The sequence below is a fragment of the Megalobrama amblycephala genome, linkage group LG14 (genome assembly GCF_018812025.1).
Source record: "Megalobrama amblycephala isolate DHTTF-2021 linkage group LG14, ASM1881202v1, whole genome shotgun sequence".
NCBI classification, from domain to species: Eukaryota; Metazoa; Chordata; class Actinopteri; order Cypriniformes; family Xenocyprididae; genus Megalobrama; species Megalobrama amblycephala.
The window spans coordinates 5,932,640-5,954,128 of NC_063057.1; the positions used below are offsets into that span (position 1 = coordinate 5,932,640).

A 21,489-nucleotide genomic window follows, 5' to 3' on the forward strand; every position below is an offset into this window, starting at 1 on the left:
GGGGAAGGGTGTTATTGGGGTATTGGGCTTTTTATTCAAAGGAATTAAATAATTAAAAGATCAAAAGGGATGTAAGGAAATAAAGAAATAAGAAAGGTAAAAGTTCCAGGTCTATTGTAGTTATAAAGTAATCAATTTGAAGGGAACCTATTTACAAGATGTAATATAAGTCCAAAGTCCCTTTAAGACAAGTCATTTCACTCGGCGGCCATCTTTGAAACGCCTCTTGGGCATCCTGGGCATCATGCAGCTCCTATCTCTTTGAATGGGGAAACATCAGATTCTCCAAAACTGTTCGCCAACCTTACTATTAAATTTCATATTTGAAATCATCAATGAAATCTAACAACAACCAACTCATACATTTAGTTTCTAAACGCTCGAATCATGACAAAAAAAACCTGTATTTTTTCAGGCTGGATCAAGCTAATGCGCATGCGCAGACCTAAATACGCGTCTCTTTGGAGGCGCGCGTCTGACTGTTTCTATAGAAACCGGTGATTCTAACGGCCACTGAAGTGACGCAATGACTTTACCAGTCGGCGATTGGCTCTTGGCTTTAGAAGGCGGGACTTATTCCGCCATATTGTGCGTTACACTTTCTCCCATTCAAAACAATACGAGTGACACGTCTTGTGTTATTCTATAGTCTTTGATAAGTCTCCAGTATCCCTGTGACATTTCAGCTCAAAATACCCCGCAGATCATTTATTATAGCTTGTCAAATTTGCTCCTATTTGGGCGTGAGCAAAAACAGACGTTTTTTGTGTGTGCCCCTTTAAATGCAAATGAGCTGCTGCTCCCGGCCCACTTTCTTGAAGAGGGCGGAGCTTTAACAGCTCTCGCTTCGGTACTACAACAACTCTTCCTCTTCTCTAAAGCAGCCCAACATGGCCTTGCCTCCTTTGTTTCATTTTCCCAGAGGCTGGTTTAAGTAAATTTTGGGGTTTGTGATGTCACCAACCCGGGAAGAAGCTTGTTGTAGTCCCTACCAGCCGTTTGTTGTAGTCCTTAAAAAGCACTTTGCATTGAACTTTGAGCGTCGTAACTTTGCAGATGTTGTTTATGCTCAAACAGCAACATTACACACTAACTAAAGTTAAAAAACTGAAATCATAATCACCCCTTTAATATGCATTCTTCATATGCAAGTCATTTAATTCAGGCTTGTATTGTCCTAAAGTATTCTCCTCTATTACAAACCTTAAAAAAATTTGGTAACACTTTATTTGTGTCCTTGTTACATGTAGTTACTATAGTAATTACTATAAATTGTGCATAATTACACACAACTAACCCTAAAACAAACCTTAACTCTACAGTAAGTACATGTAGTTAAAAATTATTACTCAGTACTTAATTGTATAATTACACTGTAACAAGGACACCTTAAAATAAAGGGTTACACTGTAATTATACATTTAAGTACTGAGTAATATTAAAGAATTAGTTCAGTTCAAAACTAAAATTTCCTGATAATTTACTCACCCCCATGTCATCCAAGATGTTTTTGTCTTTCTTTCTTCAGCCGAAAAGAAATTAAGGTTTTTGAGGAAAACATTCCAGGATTTTTCTCCATATAGTGGACTTCAATGGGGTTCAACGGGTTGAAGGTCCAAATTGTAGTTTCAGTGCAGCTTCAAAGAGCTCTACACGATCCCAGACGAGGAATAAGAGTCTTATCTAGCAAAACGATCAATCATTTTCTAAAATTTATATGCTTCTTAACCACAAATGCTCGTCTTGCACTAGATCTGCGATGTGCCACGCATTACGTAATCACATTAGAAACAACATCTACGCGTGATGTAGATTGCATAAGTACCGAGCAAGTGTTTACAAAGCGAATAAGCAAAGACTAAGTCAAGCGCCCTTTACAAAAAAAGGTATGTTGGATGATTTTGAAGTTGGAGGAGAAAATGAGATGCCGTTTTTCACCCTACCACAGTATTTCCGCCTACGTCACATGTGACCTTTCCAACATGATTACGTAATGCGTGACGCATTGCAGAGCAGTGCAAGATGAGCATTTGTGGTTAAAAAGTATATAAATTTTCATTTTTTTAGAAAATGACCGATTGTTTTACTAGATAAGACCCTTATTCCTCGGCTGGGATCGTGTAGAGCTCTTTAAAGCTGCACTGAAACTACAATTTGGACCTTCAACCTGTTGGTAACCGTTTAAGTCCACTATATGAAGAAAAATCCTGGAATGTTTCTTTTCGACTGAAGAAAGAAAGAGTAAATTATCAGGAAATTTTAATTCTGAACAGAACTAATCCTTTAAGTAGGGTTAGGGTTTGGTTTAGGGTTAGTTGCATGTAATTATGCATCATTTATAGTTATTACTATAGTAACTACATGCAACATATGTAACAATGACACCGTAAAATAAAGTGTAACCAAATATTCTCCTAAATGCAAAACTTAGAGCAACTACACACTCCAGCGTTCATTGTTGCACACACAAACACGCACAAATCCCCTCTCTCTCATGGTTTCCTCCCCCTTTTGGGGATCCAGGGACAGTACGATCAGCCAAAGAGCGCTGTGAGCAGTAATGATGTGCGTGCGTGGGCGTCTCACCTCATCGTCGTCTCTGTTCAGAGTCTCAGTGCATCTCCATATCTCAGTGTGAGAATTCACATGCTAAGAGCTGTCACTGCATCCCAGTACCACTGCACCTCTCCAAGTCCTCGCTCATCACTATGGCAACCAGAAAAATGGTTCACCAGGAAACTTTGCCTGCTTTTAAAGGGCCAAAGCATAAATCTGGTGCGAGCATCCTTCTGACGGGCGTGCAAAAGACTCAGGGCGCGCTCGTGCACGTGCACCGAGCGCCTCACCGATGTTTAAAGAGAGGGGAGATTGAGAAGGAGAGAATACGAGAGAGAGAGAGAGCAATTTAAGGAGAAGAAACAGACAGTGTGATGGCTTAATGTGTGGGCGTTAGGGCTGAATAGATTGGCCTCAGTCACGACAGAAATTAGGACGTAAGAGTGACAGGTAAAGAAGGTGCGACGTCTGTGTGTTCGGCAAAATTCAACTCAACGCAAATCAGTTTCCAATCAGCGAGATTAGGCTTCGCCTGAAGAAGACCTATATAGAGTGAGCGCAACACTCATTCACACATCCACACACACACACACACTCACACATTTTGCCTGTTAGGAAAAAGTGTTCAGTAATCCCTGTAGTGATGCCCAATGAAAATATCCGCATCGAGCCGCTGTACAGAGTTGCGCTGACAAAATATGACACACAGAGAGCCTGAAAAGACACAAATTAATCTTATCTTTCAACAAACACACACTTGAATTCATTCAAGCACCCGGGAACGCACACAATTCACCCAAAGATGTGCTGGAAATCGTAAAACTTACCTAATAAAACCAGGGCACACATTCCACACCATCGCGACTTCCTCTACGAGGGTCCGTCTCTGCTCTGTGAAAGTGTATATAAGTGTGCTAATGTGTGTATTGGGAACGTATGTGTGTGAGAAAGAGAAGAGAGGGAGAAAAGAGGAGAGATAGAGGGAAAGGGAAAGAGAGAAATAGAGGGAGAGAGAGGGAAAGAGAGAGAGTGCGGAGGCAGAGAGACTGTTACTGTATGACAGGAATGCTCAGCTCAGCCCACACAGTGCAAGCATGATACACTGACTGTGTGTGTGTGTGTGTGTGTGTGTGTGTGTGTGCATGAGAGAGAGAGAGAGAGTGTAGAGAGAGGTTCAGTCTCCCACTTCTTTGCGTGGGCAAGGCCTGAATCTCACTCACAGTCTCTCTCTCTCTCTCTCTCTCTCTCTCTCAACAGCTATTACAGGAGAACTGGATGGTAAAAAAGGGGGATTGTGAATGAGAAAGCCTGGAGGTGGGGAGAGAGGAGAGGAGGGGAAGAAAGAGAGAGAGAGAGAGAGAAAGAGCCCTGCCGATGGACTCGTGGCTGATTGGTTCTGTTTTATGACATAAAAAGTTTGTCAGCAAAATCATGGAGCATCAGAAGCTGGGGATGAAAGGTTCCGTGATCGCCATGGCAACACGCCAGATGTAAACATCAGTACGGTTGCGTGGGCGTCTTTTGTTCCGTGTGTGTGTGGGAAAAAAAGTCACAACAATACGATCCTTACGAGAGGTCAGGGTGGTGACATGCAATTATGTAATACGCACGCATGTATCTACAAATTTGAAGAAATTGACATGCGCAATATGTCACAAAAATCTGGTCCAATGTCCAGGTCACATTTCACCCCAAAATCAAAAGAAATTGATTACATTTTGCATAAAGAAATTGAAGACTATTTTTAGGAACATTACATTTTGTGTATTTTTTTTTTTTTTTTTTTTTGTATCTTCTTCAGAGATATTAAGCACATTCACCCCCTAAATGTTAATTTCATGTAATGTGTCCAGATGTTTTCATATTTAAAAGAGCTGCAAAAAAGCTAAAAGGCAATTAATTAAAAATAGTGAGTGAAAAATAGTAATAATAATAATACAGGACCTAAAAATAGACTTTATTTAAACAAACACACACACACACACACACACACACACACACACACACACACACACACACACACACACACACACACACACACACACACACACGATATATATATTAGTCAAACCAAAATGTATTCAGACACCTTGAACATTTCATTCATTAATACAGTTTATTCAATGTAGTTTAAAAATATGGTAATACAAGATCTCAGAGTTAAACTGTGTCAGAAAAAAATGAATCTTAATTATGTTAGATAAAACTTAAGCAAAACATGTTCAGTTCAAAGTGTCTGAATAATTTTTATCAATTTTACTGGTAGTCCACGGTATGAAGAATTTTTGGGTATAATATGTCATTTTACTTTATTTTGCTATCCTCACTTACATAAATTAACTATAGTGTCCTGCACACACTAGTAAAAATATATCAAAAATGTCAATTATTGGTTTGACATATATATATATATATATATATATATATATATATATATATATATATATAAAAAACATAATTCATAATTTTGATGTTGAAATTTGACATGAAAGCTATTTTAGAACCATAAGGACTGTTTTCATTTGTGACATTATTTTCATCACCCTTAATTTTGTTTATTTTGGGATTTTGTTTCTCTATTATTCTCAATAGTGATTCTCATGAGATTCTCACTGTAATACAATTATTTTCTCATTTAATTCAGCATAAATCTGCATAAATAAAGGCAATACATCAAATACTGCCATGATGTATATTTTCTGCATTACAGTAATGAGATTTTTTTCATTAGATTGCATTACGCTAATGAGAACTATGAAGATGCAAAACAATGCAATTTTTTAAAAATTTTTTATATATATATATATATATATATGTGTGTGTGTGTGTGTGTGCATATAGGCTTCATTTTTATTTATGCAAAATATATGTTTACTCCTTTATTTTGATTGAAGTATCATCCAGATAAGTTAATAGGTTTCATGCAATTCACCCACAGCTGCAAACACAGAAGGCTCTTTAGAGGGGAGTTTCAATTGGCCTTAGAGCCTGACACAAGCTCTCGTCCCTTCCTAATTAAACGTTCGGGCAAGAAAAACAGCCAGCATCTCTGCGAGCCTCCTCTTAATCACTGAAACTAATAAAGCTTAATGATTTATTCTGAGTATGCGGGAGAAAATGCTTACAGCGGTACAGGAGAATGAGACACTGGGGAAGTGGCACATATTGCACATGGCTACTCGTAACAAACATTATGAAAAGCATTTTAAGTTAGGAGTCGCAGTGCAAAATCCAAAGTGTCCCTGAGCGCAGCTGCACGTGCAGCCCCTCCCATCACTGCTGTGTGTCCCCAGCACTAGGAGGCCCTCCCATGTCCCCAGCACGGAGCTGCACGAGGAGGCCCTCAGAACTCTTCCGTGTGCGTTCTGTGCTGCGCTGTGCTGTGTTTGGGGGCCACCTCCTGGATGAGTTCAATAAATTCGCTCTTCTCCAGACAGGCTCTGCACTCCTCCCCCCACGAGGCCAAGACTCTCTTCAGCTCCAACACTCGCATTTTAGACAAAGCGTCCCTGCTCCAGTCAAAAACGGGATGCTCTGTTTCATAAGAACAAGAAATGTCCGTTTTAAAACTTTTGAGACAAATATTCAAACCTTAATGCAATTAAGGCCCGTTCACACCAAGAACGTTAACTATAACTATAAATATAACTATATTTGCGTCCACACCAACGGACAATGACAGTCTGTTTATTCTAAGCTCACGCGCTGCGGTTTCAAAATGTGTACAACATGTTTTTGCTGTTCTTGTTGCATTTACACGACTTTAACCAGCAGATGTCCTCAGTATGCTATGTTTCGACTGAATAGCTAGTGTAATCGATCTAATCTAACAGTGAATTTAGACGACGAAGTCAATATAGTGGAATAAAAACAACACCTAGTCTTTTTCACTGCAACTTCAAAGAAAGCAAGACAATGTTGTCAAAACTAGCACTGGATTTGAGTTAATACCGCTCACCATTTATTCCGAGGGTATGACCGATTGTTTTCCATATATCCATATATCCTTGAAAAGGGGGTTTGACTTGTCAAACAGTGGTGGCTTTTTCTGGACCTCGGCAATTAACTTCTCCGCAACGTTGTCCGCCATTTTAAATGCGCGAGCCCTTAAATTAGAATTGATTCTGATTGGCTGTCAGTGTTTTATCGTTCAACAGGTGGAAAAAAATAATTCCATCGATATTGTTTCTCTATATTGTTATAGCTGTGGTGTGAACTCTGCTATTCTTTTATATTTAGAATGATTTTATTTATCGTTATCGTTATCTTTATAGTTATAATTCTTGGTGTGAACGGGCCTTTCAAGTCACTATGAAAACAAAATTATCAGTTGTTATTTTTTTAATGGAATTTTGCTGTATTTATTATAAATGATATATCTGTGCACATCATTATTTTTTTAAATTCATGTTTAGTTTTTAATCAAAATAACTTCCCCTCAATCTTGCAGCGACATCTCTTATCTGATGGCGTGAGGGCAGGGCAACCTGTCACTCACATGACATCACAGCAACCACAATCATCTAATCAATTCCCAATGGTCAAAATCAAGCCCCGCCCTACAGTTTTTCTTGTTCAAGAAGCCGTTTCGCTTGGATATACGTCACAATAAGGAAGAAAATACTATCGCAACTTCCGTTTCATGCCGACTTTAAAGGATCTTATATGTGAGTTCACCCTACCATATCTGAGCTCGCAGATCTGGCCGTCCATGCGCTGAAGTTTTTGGCAGATTTTGTGGACAGGAACATGTGCACTGAGGGGGCGGCTCACCTCACCTGTCACTTTGGCTGCAGCATCACTGGAGGCTCCCAGGTAATAGCACTGAGATGAGACGGGAAAGAATTACCTCATGCATTCAATAGATTTCATACCCTAAACAGCAACCAAAGAAGAATTAAAAACCGAACTGTGCTTGTTTTTATGTTCTTACTAGTCGATTCTCTTTCCCAGTAGTCTCAGCGCATGCTCTGATCAGACCGTCCTCCACCAGCTCTGGGGACAGCTCTGTGTGTCTGATCACCAGTGAGTTATAAAGCCGCCCCAAAAACCCCACACACACTGCAAAACAGATACACATATAAATAATAAACAGAGATTTATACAAGTGGGATACATTCATGTGATATTAGTTGAGTCATTCCACGAAACCGGTACGATTTGGACACATTTTTAGATTTTTTACTAAAATGTATTACTTTTACATATTTAACTTCCAGAAAAACATATTTTCCCATCTCAGGCATCAAATCCCTATTATTATTGGTCATTATTTTAAGTTATGGACACTGTGGGAGCTCTCTGAATATTATTATCAAATGTATTTGTGATAAAATCAACAGTTTCCTATTAATCAGATGTCCCTCACACTAATTCAGTAATTGCAAATATAAAAGTTACATAAAATCCCACACTTTTGCTATACTAAAGCCTGAAATGGGCACTTTTTGTGACAGCAACCTCACCATTTTTTTTTTTTTTTTATCAAAGGCTTAACTTCAGAATTTGAACTAAACTATGAACAGTATTCTTATGATTGCTCTGAACATTTCAGACCAAATTCAACTAACTTTAAATTACTTTTTCATAAACTTCAAAAAAAAACTTCAAAAAAAAAATAAAATAAAAAATTGTAGGTGTGACGGGGTTGTGATTTTTTTGCCCAAATTGGCCACTGCTCTAAATCTAGTGAATACATGGAGAGCACATGGCATGCATGATATTAAGAAATCATGAATATTGTTGAAATAACAAAGATAATTTTCACAAATAATAGTTTTCTATCTTTAATTGATGTAACGGGGTTGAGTCTTTAAGCCTGACAAACACAATTTCACAACATAATTTAGTTATTATTAAAGAAGGTGGTAACTTGCCTGTGTCTGCTCACAGTGTTGTTCAGAAAACTTTTATGATGTCACTTCCTATTAATGATGTCACATAAGTATCAGTTCATTATTTTTATGGGGGAGAGTGGTTTCTGTAACGGGGTTGAGGGGGTTACTGAGGTACGGAACTAAATTATGTGATTTTAATAAATAATCATAGATTTACTTCGAAAAAAAAAAAACATTACCAGCAAAAAAGCACAGATGGATATTTATGGGAATGGCAAAATGAATGGACTTTTTTCTCATTTTATTATTCATATCCCAAGTACACTTTCACAGAAGGCCTCGAGGGACATGACAAAATAGGTGGTGTCAACTGAAAAAAAATAAAAAATAATTTCTAATATGAAGATAAAATGTATGTCATGTTTTTAAACATTATTAAAAAAAAGCTTTTAAAAATATATTTAGGTGACCCATTAGATAAAATACACTAAAAAGGTCAGAGGGACTCAAATGGTACCGGTTTCGTGGAATGACTCAGTTATGTAATAACAACAGTAAGTTATAATTCTACAGAATATAAGCAATGTTGTTGTGAGTGGGTTGTATTATAACACACAATAAATCATAGCACCTTTTTCCATTTTCAAAATGTTGCTATTTAAATAGTAGGTATACAATAATAGGTGTTGTATGTATGCAATCCAAACCAGGACTCACCTCTTAAATATTGACTTCCTTCAGTAAATATCTTATATTCACAATGTGAACACACTCATGCACTTCTGCAAAATAACCCAGGTGACTATTTTTAAACTCAAGGGCTCATGCGCATTGAAAGCCAAGCCGACCAACCTCACCTTCGCATTCTTCTGCAACAGCAACTGAGAATAAAACAACACATAAAAGCAAAAGTAACGGGGTGGCAAAGGAGCTGGTTAAAGACATGACTTAAAACTCGCTTGTGCGCACTTCTAAGGGAACTTCAATACCCAGTACACAACACCCACCAGCGTCGCTCTCAGCTGTTTCTAAATCAGGCGCTGCTCTCTTGACGTTCCTGTCGACGTCAGTTTAGAAGCGCTTTGATTGGCTAGAATCGACGCCCGTCATTTGACGTCCATACCTTCTCATTTGCGTGTGCGTACCGGCTTCCGGTAGAATTGGAAGCATGGCTGCCATCGGAGTGCACTTTGGATACACATGTGCCTGCGCTGCCGTATTCAAGGTGAATTTGTTATGAGTGTATATAAATTTAATCAGCTGAATAAACGCAAATGTGTCGACAATAGAAGAAAATATCTAATAGACCTCAGTGGTGCTGAATAGATGATGGTGTGACACGCAAACCATACCAGATACAATCCATTCTAAGTGTAATTGTTTTTATATAGGATGGGCGAGCAGATGTTGTGGCCAATGATGCAGGAGACAGAGTCACTCCAGCTGTGGTCGCATACAGAGACACTGAACAGGTAATTTATTTACCCAGATTGCTCTCTCATCAGCACCAAACACAGAGAGCCTTTCATACATGCAAGATATATCTCTAGTGTAGTGAATAGTCTATGCACTTTATTTGTATTGTGTGTATTGCATAGTGTGCTTCATTTTTGATAATGGTAGTGTACATGGTTTGTTATTTTGTTTCGGTGCGATTACACTATAATTCCTTTATGGGACACATTTACAGAGTACCTGAAAACCATACTTGAGTAAAAGTACTGATACCTTACATCGTAAATGACTCCATTACAAGTTACAAGTAACCAATACGACTATCAGATTTTAACAGTACTTAAAGGATTAGTTCACTTTCAAATAAACTTTTCCTGATTATTTACTCACCCCCATGTCATCCAAGATGTTCATGTCTTTCTTTCTTCAGTCAGAAAGAAATTTTTGATGAAAACATTCCAGGATTATTCTCCTTATAGTGGACTTCAATGGCCTCCAGATGGTTGAAGGTCAAAATTACAGTTTCAGTGCAGCTTCAAAGGGCTTTAAACGATACCAGACGAGGAATAAGGGTCTTATCTAGTGAAATGATCGGTCATTTTCGAAAAAAATACAACTGTATATGCTTTATAAACACAAATTATCGTCTTGCATGTGCTTCCGCTTTCCGTATTCTTCAAAAAGCGCCAGTTCCATATGTATTTTTTTCGAAAATTACTGATTGTTTCGCTAGATAAGACTCCTATTCCTCGTCTGGTATCGTTTAAAGCCCTTCGAAGCTGCACTGAAACTGTAATTTTGACCTTCAACCGTTTGGAGTCCATTGAAGTCCACTATATGGAGAAAAATCCTGGAAGGTTTTCATCAAAAACCTTAATTTCTTTTTGACTGAAGAAAGAAAGACATGAACATCTTGGATGACATGGGGATGAGTAAATTATCAGGAAATTTTCATTCAGAAGTGAAATAATCCTTTAAGTATTTTACTCATGCTGAATGTAGGCTCAGAGATGCACTAGTCCTGAGAGACATACCAGTGAAAATAAGAAACAATTGATTTGTAAGATGAGAAATCTAGTTTATTTTCTAACATCAAAATAAAACTGAACACCTCAATGTTGCAATAAATAAAGGTCGACACAACAACCTTTTAAACGTCTACAAACTCTCAAGTCTCAGTTAAACTCAAGTGCACATAAAGTAAACCAATATCCTTCAAAAAGGTCTTGTCAATATAGTGGATAAATAAAACAACGTTAAGTAAAATTAAATAGTCAAAGTCTTCTGTATGTGCTGGTTTGAGCCTCATTACTAGCTGCAGTCAATTCCTCATCTAATAAATCAAACATCTGTGATCAGCAACTACCTGCTAATGCACTCACATTCACGTAAAGTATCCTTGCTGACAAGTTTGGGTGAGTAAAGGCAAAACACACAAGATATAGTACCTTCAATGCCTTTAGATGGCAATATTGCTTCTTTATAGCAGAAACAAACTGCTGCAGAAAAAGGTAGCTGCCATGAAAAATGTAATTTGTAATTGCATTACTCATCACAAATGTAGTGGAGTAAAAAGTACATTTACTTGCTCAAAAATGTAGTCAAGTAGAGAGTAAAAGTTGCTAATATCTTTGATACTCAGTACAACTACAAAGTAGCCAAAAAGACACTTAAGTACAGTAACTAATTACATTTACTCAAGTACTTTACACCACTGCACATTTATAATATAAAATAAAATAATAAAATACAATGCTGCTGGGGATTTTTATTGTTTTTATTGTATTTTTAATTAAATTTTTTCAGTATTGTTTTAGAAATGTTGAAGTGATGTAAGATGTTTTATGGTTCAAATGTAAATAACTGAATCAAAGATGCCAGGCGTGAGATGGTCTGATGTTTTTGTTTCATTCATTTGTTTTTCTAGATAGTGGGAATTGCCGCTAAGCAGGGCCGAATAAGAAATGCCGCCAATACGGTTGTCAAAGTGAAGCAGATCCTTGGCAGACGGTATTTATTTCCTGTCGTACGCTCAGAAAGACAATTCTGATGTTTTCATATTTACACAAACATGCATTAATGCTGTAGATAATTTAGTGCATAACATTTATTAAGAATAATTACAATTAAAGTAGCAATATCTTTTACATTTATAAACAGTCAAACCAAAATGTATTCAGACACCTTGAACTTTTCATTCATTAATACAGTTTATTCACTATAGTTTAAAAAAATTATAATAAATCATGACAAGATCTCAGAGTTAAACTTAATTATGTCAGATAAAAATTAAGCAAAACATGGTCAGGTCAAAGTGTCTGAATAATTTTTGGTCCCAAATTTTTATCAATTTTACTGGTAGTCCACTGTATAAAGAATTTTTGGGTATAATATTTCACAGTTCACCTTATTTTGCTATCCTCACTTTTATAAATGAACTGTAGTGTCCTGTACCCACTAGTAAAAATATATCAAAAATGCCTGAATAATTTTTGGTTTGACTGTAAGTAATAATAATATAAATTCATTGAACTTAACTATTTTTACAGCTTCGATGACCCAGATGCTCAGGCACACAGAGAAGAAAGCAAATGTGTTGTAAGTACATGTTGTTCTTAAAGGGATAGTTCACTCTAAAATGAAAATTAAGTCATTATTTACTCACCCTGGTGTTGTTCTAATGCCATATGGAGATTTGTTTAAAGGTGCCCTAGAACTTTTTTTTAAAAGATGTAATATAAGTCTAAGGTGTCCCCTGAATGTGTCTGTGAAGTTTCAGCTCAAAATACCCCATAGATTTTTTTTAATTCATTTTTTTAACTGCCTATTTTGGGGCATAATTAGAAATGAGCCGATTCAGGGTGTGCTGCCCCTTTAAATCTGGTGCTCCACGCCCCAAGAGCTCGCGCTTGCCTTAAACAACATAAAAAAAGTTCACACAGCTAATATAACCCTCAAAATGGATCTTTACAAAGTGTTCGTCATGCAGCATGTCTAATCGCGTAGGTACAGTGTTTATTTTGATGTTTACATTGATTCTGAATGAGTTTGAGGCTGTGCTCCGTGGCTAACAGCTAATGCTACACTGTTGGAGAGATTTATAAAGAATGAAGTTGTGTTTATGAATTATACAGACTGCAAGTGTTTAGAAATGAAAATAGCGACGGCTCTTGTCTCCGTGAATACAGTAAGAAACGATGGTGACTTTAACCACATTTAACAGTACATTAGCAACATGTTAACGAAACATTTATAAAGACAATTTACAAATATCACTAAAAATATCATGATATCATGGATCATGTCAGTTATTATCGCTCCATCTGCCATTTTTCGTTATTGTTCTTGCTTGCTTACCTAGTCTGATGATTCAGCTGTGCACAGATCCAGATGTTAATACTGGCTGCCCTTGTCTAATGCTTGAACATGGGCTGGCATATGCAAATTTTGGGGTCATACATATTAATGATCCCGACTGTTACGTAACAGTCGGTGTTATGTTGAGATTCGCCTGTTCTTCGGAGGTCTTTTAAACAAATGATATTTATATAAGAAGGAGGAAACAATGGAGTTTGAGACTCACTGTATGTCATTTCCATGTACTGAACTCTTGTTATTCAACTATGCCGAGGTAAATTCAATTTTTGAATCTAGGGCACCTTTAAAAATGTTGCGCTTGTGACCATGAATAGCGACCAGCATCAAGCTTTTTGAAAAAGATGCAGAAGTATCACAGAATGATCCCAAGCATTTGAAAGCAGGCGTCTATCAGTGGATCCCTAATATATCTGCTGTTTTCAAGCACTCCCAAAGCGTTGATCATTGTAGCCAATCACAGACATATCTGTTGAGCATGTGAACACAATGCCCAATCAAAATGTGTTTAAGAATCTGTTCAAAAGATGAAATGCTGGTAAAATTTCAGTACTGAAGTTGATACATTTGACAACACTAGTTAGATGACAGTTGACAGATGTGACTGTGAAAATTCTCCTTTTGTGGTCTGAAAAAGAAAGACGGACATACGGCATTAGAAAAACACCAGGGTGAGTAAATGATGACTTGATTTTCATTTTAGGGTGAAAAAAATATAACAGTAACCATAAAATCTGCACCACCTGCTTATTAAAAAGGTGTGTATTTTCAAACTCATTCCCAGGTTGTAAACAAAAGTGACATGCCCAGATATGAAATCGACACGGGTGAGACAACCAAGTATGTGTCACCTGAAGATGTAGCCAAATTGATCTTCCATAAAATGAAAGGTATTGTCTGAATGCTTCATTTTCTTTCATAGTCAGTATGTTTAACGTGAACCACTGATAATCATTTTCTGTTCTCCGCAGAGACGGCCCAGTCAGCCTTGGGTTCAGATGTGAAAGATGCTGTCATAACAGTGCCTTTTGAGTTTGGAGAGATGCAGAAGAATGCTCTAAGGTAAGTATCTTACATTGTCAGACGAATGCTAATGAACTCAAATGATGTAACGCGGTTATCTAACTCCAGCAGCTGTGTCTGGGGAGAGTTTTATAAGAATCGGTGCTGTGTTGTAGGCAAGCTGCAGAAAGTGCCGGGTTCGATGTACTGAGGCTGATACACGAACCCTCTGCTGCCCTTCTAGCTTATGGGATCGGACAGGACTCAACGCTGGGAAAGAGGTACAGAGTTTGTGCATCGTGCGAGTTGAGCTGTTTCTTTAAGCATCATTCTCATTCCTCTTTTCAACCACAGTCATGTCCTGGTGTACAAACTCGGAGGCACGTCGCTCAGCGTCACCGTCCTGGAGGTGAACAGTGGAATGTACCGTGTCCTCGCGACACAGACGGATCACAGGACGGGAGGAGAGAGCTTCACACATGAGCTCGCACAGCACCTCGCTGCCGAGTTCAAAAAGTCAGTCATTTGTTATTTTGTAATTTTATGTGATTTACATGCATGTCATTACTGGTTTAAATCTTGTTTTGTTTTTCGTGTGTCTCCAGGAGTTTTAAACAGGATGTGACGGGTAACCCCAGGGCGATGCTTAAGCTCATGAATAGTGCTGATATGGCCAAGCACACACTCTCCACCCTGGGTAGTGCCAACTGCTTTGTGGACTCGCTCCATGACGGCATGGATTTTGAGTGTAATGTGTCCAGGTGAGCTGAAGTTATTTGCAGTCAAATGAGTATTACAAAAAAAATTGTGCCTTATCTGCATGTCATTTATGCTTCTGTCCTAGAGCCCGTTTTGAGCTGATATGCACCAGCTTGTTTACGAAGAGTATTCAGCCAATTAAAAGTCTCCTTGATCAAGTAAACCTGACCACCTCTGATGTCAACAAGGTAAAACAACTCTTTTAAAGAGGCCATATTATGCTATTTTACAAAGTCTTGATTTTGTTTTTGGGGTCTACTAGAATAGGTTTTCATGCTTGAGTGTTCAGAAAGCACCTTATTTGTCACATATTTGCAGCTTCTCTCTTCCCACTCTGTCGGTAACGCTCTGGGCTGCGTTTCCTTAAAGCATCGTTGGTCACAAATTCCATCGTTACCAACATAGTTGAATGATTTTGCGTTTCCCGAAACTATAGTTCTAACAAACATTCGCAAACACCTTTGCAAATTTATGTGGTTGGAGCTGCTGCTCTCGATCTGTAGTTAGAAGCATAGTTTCTTGTTAAAATGACATGTGGACTTTAGGGCTGTCAAACGATTAATCGCGATTAATCGCATACAAAATAAAAGTTTGAGTTTGCCTAATATATGTGGGTGTACTGTGTGTAATTATCATGTATATATTTGAGAAATATTTACAAGTATATGTATTTATTTATATTTTTATATAATTTATATTATATATAAATACATTTTTTGTACATAAATAACATATTTCTCTTAAATATATACATTAATTTGTGTGCATTTATATATACATATTATTTACACACATTACTCACACATATATTATGCAAACTCAAACTTTTATTTTGTATGCGATTAATCGCGATTAATCGTTTGACAGCCCTAGTGGATATCAAATATATTTGTAAATATATTTGGATATTCAAATATCTCATGCTTTTGAGCACAATAAGCAAGCTAACATTCAGTACATTCTATATCTTTCATCCCATTTAAAGGTATATACATTTTAATCTATATATTTTATCGTGTCAACAATCAGTGCTGTTCTTGAGGAGTGTGCATAAATGCATACAGAAACCCCGGAGCATGACGTATGAGGGAACTCGCGATGAATCAAACATCAAAGCAAAGTGACAGCGAACAAAAACAGTGAAGTAGTCCAGCGTTTGTTACAGCAGTATGTCAGAAATTTCGTTAGGTGGAGAAAGCTGCTGTCTGAATGAACCGCATGTAAACGGGAGTAAAGTGCATGTCAAATATTGCAAAAAAAATACTGGCTCTCTGTTAAAAACTACAACTATAATAATATTAAATACATTAATTGTGATCTTGAATCGATTACGTTTTTACTTCACCTGCATGTGACATCATTAGCGACAGTCCTTTATTGTTGAAATAACGTGGTTCAAACAACGAGAGGCGTGACCGGTTTCGGGAAACAGTCGTGACTAGCTAGTGAGTTTCAACAACAATGCATCGTGTTACGGTGGTTAAGTATGGAAGGACAAAGGATTCAAAAACATGAATTTTAACACATCAACAACACACAAAATACACTTATTATTTGTGCGTCAAATTATTTGCGCGCTGATTTTTCATGTGCAAACAACATGTATTTAACACGCGAAATACGCATATTTTACGTGGTGTTGTTGATGTGCTAAAAATTCACACGTTTTTTCACACACCTTTTGGCCTTCCATAGTTAAGCAGTGAGTAGTGAGTCTCGATTAATACGAAAGGCGCATTGGTCGGCTAGACCAGTGTGTTGTGATTGGTCAACCGCATCTATTGTGTTTTGGAAATGCCACACCCCTTACCCTAACAGCGAGTTTCAACACACTACTAACTAACTCAACCAGGCCCCTCCCCTTTATTTTGCGTATGCCTTGCTTATGCCAGAATTATTTAAATGAGGAATATTGTGACGTGTTTGTTCCCAGAAGAAAACTCAAGACTACAATGGAGGCGGTTCAGGAACCGTGCTCACGGATATTTGTAACTTTGCTTTTTTAATTCATATTTCATGCATGGAAAAAAATTATAATTTTGTCATTAGTAGTACTGAGACTTTTAGAGGTATTTAATACAAAATTCCCTCTCCAAATAGTAGATTATTTCAGTGTTTTTACCTCTAATTATAGCAAAAATGACATCCCAAAACCTTAAAAATAGATTAAACCAGTTTCCTTTCTAAGGTGGTTTTATGCGGAGGATCAGCTCGTATCCCGAAGTTGCAACAGATGATCAGGGATTTGTTCCCAGACGTGGAGCTACTGAACTCCATCCCCCCGGACGAGGTGATTCCGGTCGGTGCTGCCATGCAGGCGGGCATCCTGGTTGGAAAAGACAGCCTGGCACTCGGAGAAGATTCCATCACTGTGGACTGCTGTGCCAGCGACATCACGGTTAAGGTGGGGAACTTCAAATGATCAATGCTATAGTGTTTAACACAAAAGAGCATATTGATCAGTAGATTGTGTCTTTCAGGAAGTGGATGACTCCGGAGCGGAGGTTTTCACAGTTTTGTTTCCATCTGGCACACCTCTCCCTGCCCGCCGTCAGCACACGCTGCAGGGTCCTGGCAGTCTGTCATCAGTGAGTCTGGAGCTGTACCAGGCACAGCAACCAATCGCACAGGTTGGCACCCATTTTCAGACATTTCAGTACAAACCTAAAATAAATTATGGTAAATTAGATATTCAGATTGTATTGTGTGCACTAAAGCATTTTGTCTGATTTCACTTTAAGCTTAATTACTTTGAATGTGACTGTGGTTTATTTTTCTAGATTGTACTTAGAGACCTGGAACCTAAAGAGGAGCTGCATGACATTGTCACGGTGCTGACAATGAAGAGGTAATGAAATAAATTAATAATGTTATTCAGCAAGAATGCATTAAATTCATCAAAAGTGACAGTAAATTGTTTTAAGATTTCTATTTCAAATAAATGTGGTTCATATGAACTTGCTATAAGAAGCAAAACTGTTTTCAACATTGTTTTTTGAGCAGCAAATCAGGATATTAGAATGAATGACAGGTAGAAATTACATTTTAAAATATATTTAAATAGAAAAACTTTTTTTTTCTTTTTTTTTAAATTGTAGTATTTCACAATTTTACTGTATTTTCTGATTAAATCGATGCAGCCTGGGTGATTTCTTTCTGAAAATTCAAAATATGTATAGTGACTTCAATCCTTTGAACTGTAGTGTATATTATACGTCAAATATTGGCTGTTATTTTGTTGCACCTTGCAGCATTTTTGCATTTATTCTACACTGAAAATCTGCTTGTTGCTAGAGTTGCACGATTCTGGATAAATTGAGAATCACTTTTTTTTTTTTTTTTTTTTTTTTTTTTTTTTAAATAGAGATCATGATTTTAAATAGACAACTAAACAAAATAACATGCAATTTTCTACAGGTCCTAACAAAATGTTCAATTTGAATAATTCAATGACTCATAAATACTTGTTTCATTACTGAATGAATCAGCAATTTTTGAACGAATCTCTTGAATGAATGATTCAATGACACATTTTTTTAACAGTCACTTGTCGCCATCTACTGGTGTAACGATGTCATTGATACAGTCTTTATTTGAACTGTATAAGGATTAGTTCACTTCAGAATTCAAATTTCCTGATAATTGACTCACCCCCATGTCATCCATGGGGAAAATGACCAATCGTTCCACTAGATAAGACCCTTATTCCTCGTCTGGGATTGTGTAGAGCTCTTTGAAGCTGCACTGAAACTGACATTTGGACCTTCAACCTGTTGGTAACTGTTAAAGTCCACTATAAGGAGAAAAATCCTGGAATGTTTTCTTTAAAAACCTTAAATTTCTTTTCGACTGAAGAAAGAAAGACAAAAACATCTTGGATGACATGGGGGTGAGTAAATTATCAGGAAATTTTAGATTTGAACTGAACTAATCTTTTAAGTTATATTCTGAATTACTGTAACAGAAATAACAATACTGGGTAGTTGAAAAGACTGTTGAAGCTGTTTCATATCTATAACTTGCATGACAAAGGCTCTCTGGATCAGCGGCAGCGCAAACACAGATTTGAATGTTCGCTGTGATCGTACTTGTCAAAGGTTTAATAGACAAGGCCGAATTGTTGCCATTTAGGACTAAGATCACGTGGGTATTTGAATCGAGATTTCGATCTTTTAACGATTAATCGTGCAGCTCTACTTATTTTGTAGCTATGTACTATAAGTTCAATAATATCACCTACTTATAAAGCTTGTATCCTTATGTGAACTTTTTCTGATGTGTGTTTACTTTTCAGAGACGGTTCACTGCACGTTACATGCACAGAGCAGGGCAGCGGCAGATCCGAGGCCATTACCATAGGAACAGCTGCTGCAGCGTCTTAACCTTCAATCACACTGTCAACGTAATTCCATATTGCAACCTAAACACCTGCATCTCATGCTGTTTGAGGTTTTCCAGCGCTCTAGATTCCTCCAGACATTAACCGAACAAGAACTTGAACTTGAACGCTTCAGTTCAAGGAATAGCTCACCCATAAAGGAAAATTATTTACTTGTTCTCATGTTGTAGTTTTCTTTGGAACATGCAAGTTAAATTGTTTTGCAGGTTTTGCTATACAACAACCGTTCATAGTGACAAGGTGAATGATTTAATAATGACATAATTTTCCTGTTTGGGTGAGCTATCCTTTTAAATGAATATCCAGTTTTATTTGTATACCTTTTGAAATTTTTTTTTTTACCTGCAGTCATCTTGTTCAAGCCTGTTGTCTGTGACCAGCAGGTTTACTGTAGTTGTTCTTGCCATGTGCCTTTATGTACCTGCATCACACCATTAGATTAGTCATGATATGATGTGACATGCAAGATTGGTGGATTAAAGGAAGCCTGTGGAGTTTGCTGATACAATTTAAAGCATGCACAACCTTATTAGACTGAAGAATTGCAGGTTGTAGAGACTGCGAGGCAGGTGTTGTCGTACAGGGAGGAGATGTGTGTGGCTCACTGATGCTAATCTGGTGCAGTCACAATGAGCAGGTGCAAAGTTATTGTTTTAAAAGCTGTCATCTGTAACTAGCACGCAATAAAGATCACTGAACGCAATAAACCCTGAGTTTATTTTCAGTACAGATACTTGCTACATTCATGGCGGGTCGAAATTTTTGCAGTTACAAGATTTCAAATTTTAAAAACCATTCACATATTTGGAATTTTATGAACGTTGCAAGCATCTCTTTCTTGGGCGCCGTTACATTGTGTAAAAGTAACTAAAATGGCCTTGACATATTTCAGTTTCAACTGTTTCGATATAACCAATGTTACCTAGTGTGCTTTTATTTTTTCTTATTCATTCTTTTATGAATGTATGGAGTTGAATTAATGTAGAATGTTAAATATTTTCCTTTTATCAACAACCGCTGTACATGGATCAGTTGTGATGTTAAGTTGCCATAATGACATAGGTTGTGAGTCTGGCACCGTGTCTATACACCCAGGGGCCTAAAACTAACTTTTTGCCTCACCTGTTGACTTTACCGGCCATAAATATATATATATATATTTATAATGTTATTGCAAAAACAGGCAGTTATGACACCAAAATTTTAGATACCAGTAAAAAAATTCACAATTCTGTATTCCAATTTCAATACCACAGCTAAAACTAATAGCCTAACTAATATAAATATAAAACATTATTAAATACAAGTAACAGCAGTTTTTAGGTAGAGACACTGATTAATGTAATTAAATGTAAAATAACACTGGATAGTTGTTCACTTCATAAATTAAACATAGATTAAACCTTATTAAAGCTAGAAAAGTTATTCAGTCAAGAGCAGTGATTGATTATTTTCTTGTTTGATTAACATTACAAACGCAGATGGCAGCAGAAATTATAGGCTGCTGTCACTTTAAGACCTAATGCACGGATCCAATATACTGATACACATGTGCTGTCTTGCTCTACTGTTTGTTCACCTAAGCCATAACCGATGTTTACTAGGATAACACAATTGTTGGCAATTTTGTGGGTATTTGTCCAAAAAGAAGAGCTCAATTCAGTATTCGCACACTGTTTTAGGGCTTTCTGGGCAAGCGCTATGGATGTGTGCGTACAAAACTTTCCACACAACGCACGAGTAATGAATCGAGTTCTATTTCGCATCTTGTTGCGCTTGAATAAAATGTCCTAAATGTCGTTCACGTTTGTTCATGTTCTTATAACATTGCATTGTTAGAAGTTATAAAAATGTGCATTTTTATAAACATATTTACTCACATTTGTTAATGTTAATTTTATGAAATCTTTTTAATGGCCGCCTTGTAATTCCGACACCATGTGAACGTTGTTATTTTAGTGTTTATATAGAATTACAGTATTTTTAAATATTTTAAATTAGCTTTGATTTTAGTTTACGTTTGAATATTTTTGATGTGTGCTTTTGTATCATTAATTTTTATTCATTTTTAATATTTCTATTTAGCTTTATTTTCAGTTTTGGTTT

General features: G+C 37.1%; 3 protein-coding genes across 5 annotated transcripts in view; 1 reads left to right on the plus strand and 2 right to left on the minus strand.

Annotated features, from left to right (window-relative positions):
* The window catches only part of shank3b (SH3 and multiple ankyrin repeat domains 3b), a 40,546-nt gene extending 36,879 nt beyond the window's left edge, over positions 1-3,667 (minus strand). Inside the window, exons 1-2 of one of the 3 annotated variants that reach the window (XM_048154892.1) lie at positions 3,384-3,667; positions 3,156-3,270 (exon numbers count right to left, since the gene is read on the minus strand). The gene's annotated coding sequence lies outside the window, so the exon portion shown is untranslated. The other 2 variants (XM_048154891.1, XM_048154893.1) reach the window with 2 other exon arrangements.
* A 1,969-nt stretch (positions 3,668-5,636) lies between these two features.
* On the minus strand, positions 5,637-9,452 carry cdnf (cerebral dopamine neurotrophic factor). The gene is made up of 4 exons (XM_048155063.1): positions 9,251-9,452; positions 7,490-7,617; positions 7,239-7,380; positions 5,637-6,090 (listed from the first exon to the last, which is right to left on the minus strand). The coding sequence occupies exons 1-4, from the start codon at positions 9,336-9,338 to the stop codon at positions 5,900-5,902; spliced, it is 549 nt and encodes a 182-aa protein (XP_048011020.1). The 5' UTR covers positions 9,339-9,452; the 3' UTR covers positions 5,637-5,899.
* Positions 9,453-9,458: 6 nt separating this feature from the next.
* hspa14 (heat shock protein 14) lies at positions 9,459-20,090 on the plus strand. Its single transcript, XM_048155062.1, has 14 exons — positions 9,459-9,618; positions 9,785-9,865; positions 11,776-11,858; positions 12,398-12,446; positions 14,008-14,113; positions 14,195-14,285; positions 14,402-14,506; positions 14,580-14,741; positions 14,831-14,986; positions 15,070-15,172; positions 17,173-17,388; positions 17,465-17,614; positions 17,765-17,832; positions 19,279-20,090. Exons 1-14 carry the CDS (start codon positions 9,562-9,564, stop codon positions 19,364-19,366), a joined length of 1,515 nt encoding a protein of 504 aa, XP_048011019.1. The 5' UTR covers positions 9,459-9,561; the 3' UTR covers positions 19,367-20,090.
* The last annotated feature ends 1,399 nt before the right edge of the window (positions 20,091-21,489 follow it).

Excerpts from the sequence above, each read along its gene's own strand:
- hspa14 (XM_048155062.1), top strand. The coding sequence starts at position 9,562 with ATGGCTGCCATCGGAGTGCACTTTGGATACACATGTGCCTGCGCTGCC. Across the intron at positions 11,859-12,397 it reads AAGCAGATCCTTGGCAGACG|CTTCGATGACCCAGATGCTC; the intron begins GTATTTATTTCC and ends CTATTTTTACAG. Across the intron at positions 14,987-15,069 it reads TTTGAGTGTAATGTGTCCAG|AGCCCGTTTTGAGCTGATAT; the intron begins GTGAGCTGAAGT and ends CTTCTGTCCTAG.
- cdnf (XM_048155063.1), bottom strand. The coding sequence starts at position 9,338 with ATGTCTTTAACCAGCTCCTTTGCCACCCCGTTACTTTTGCTTTTATGT. Across the intron at positions 7,381-7,489 it reads CTGGGAAAGAGAATCGACTA|TGCTATTACCTGGGAGCCTC; the intron begins GTAAGAACATAA and ends GTCTCATCTCAG. Across the intron at positions 6,091-7,238 it reads GATCTGCGAGCTCAGATATG|AGCATCCCGTTTTTGACTGG; the intron begins GTAGGGTGAACT and ends CTTATGAAACAG.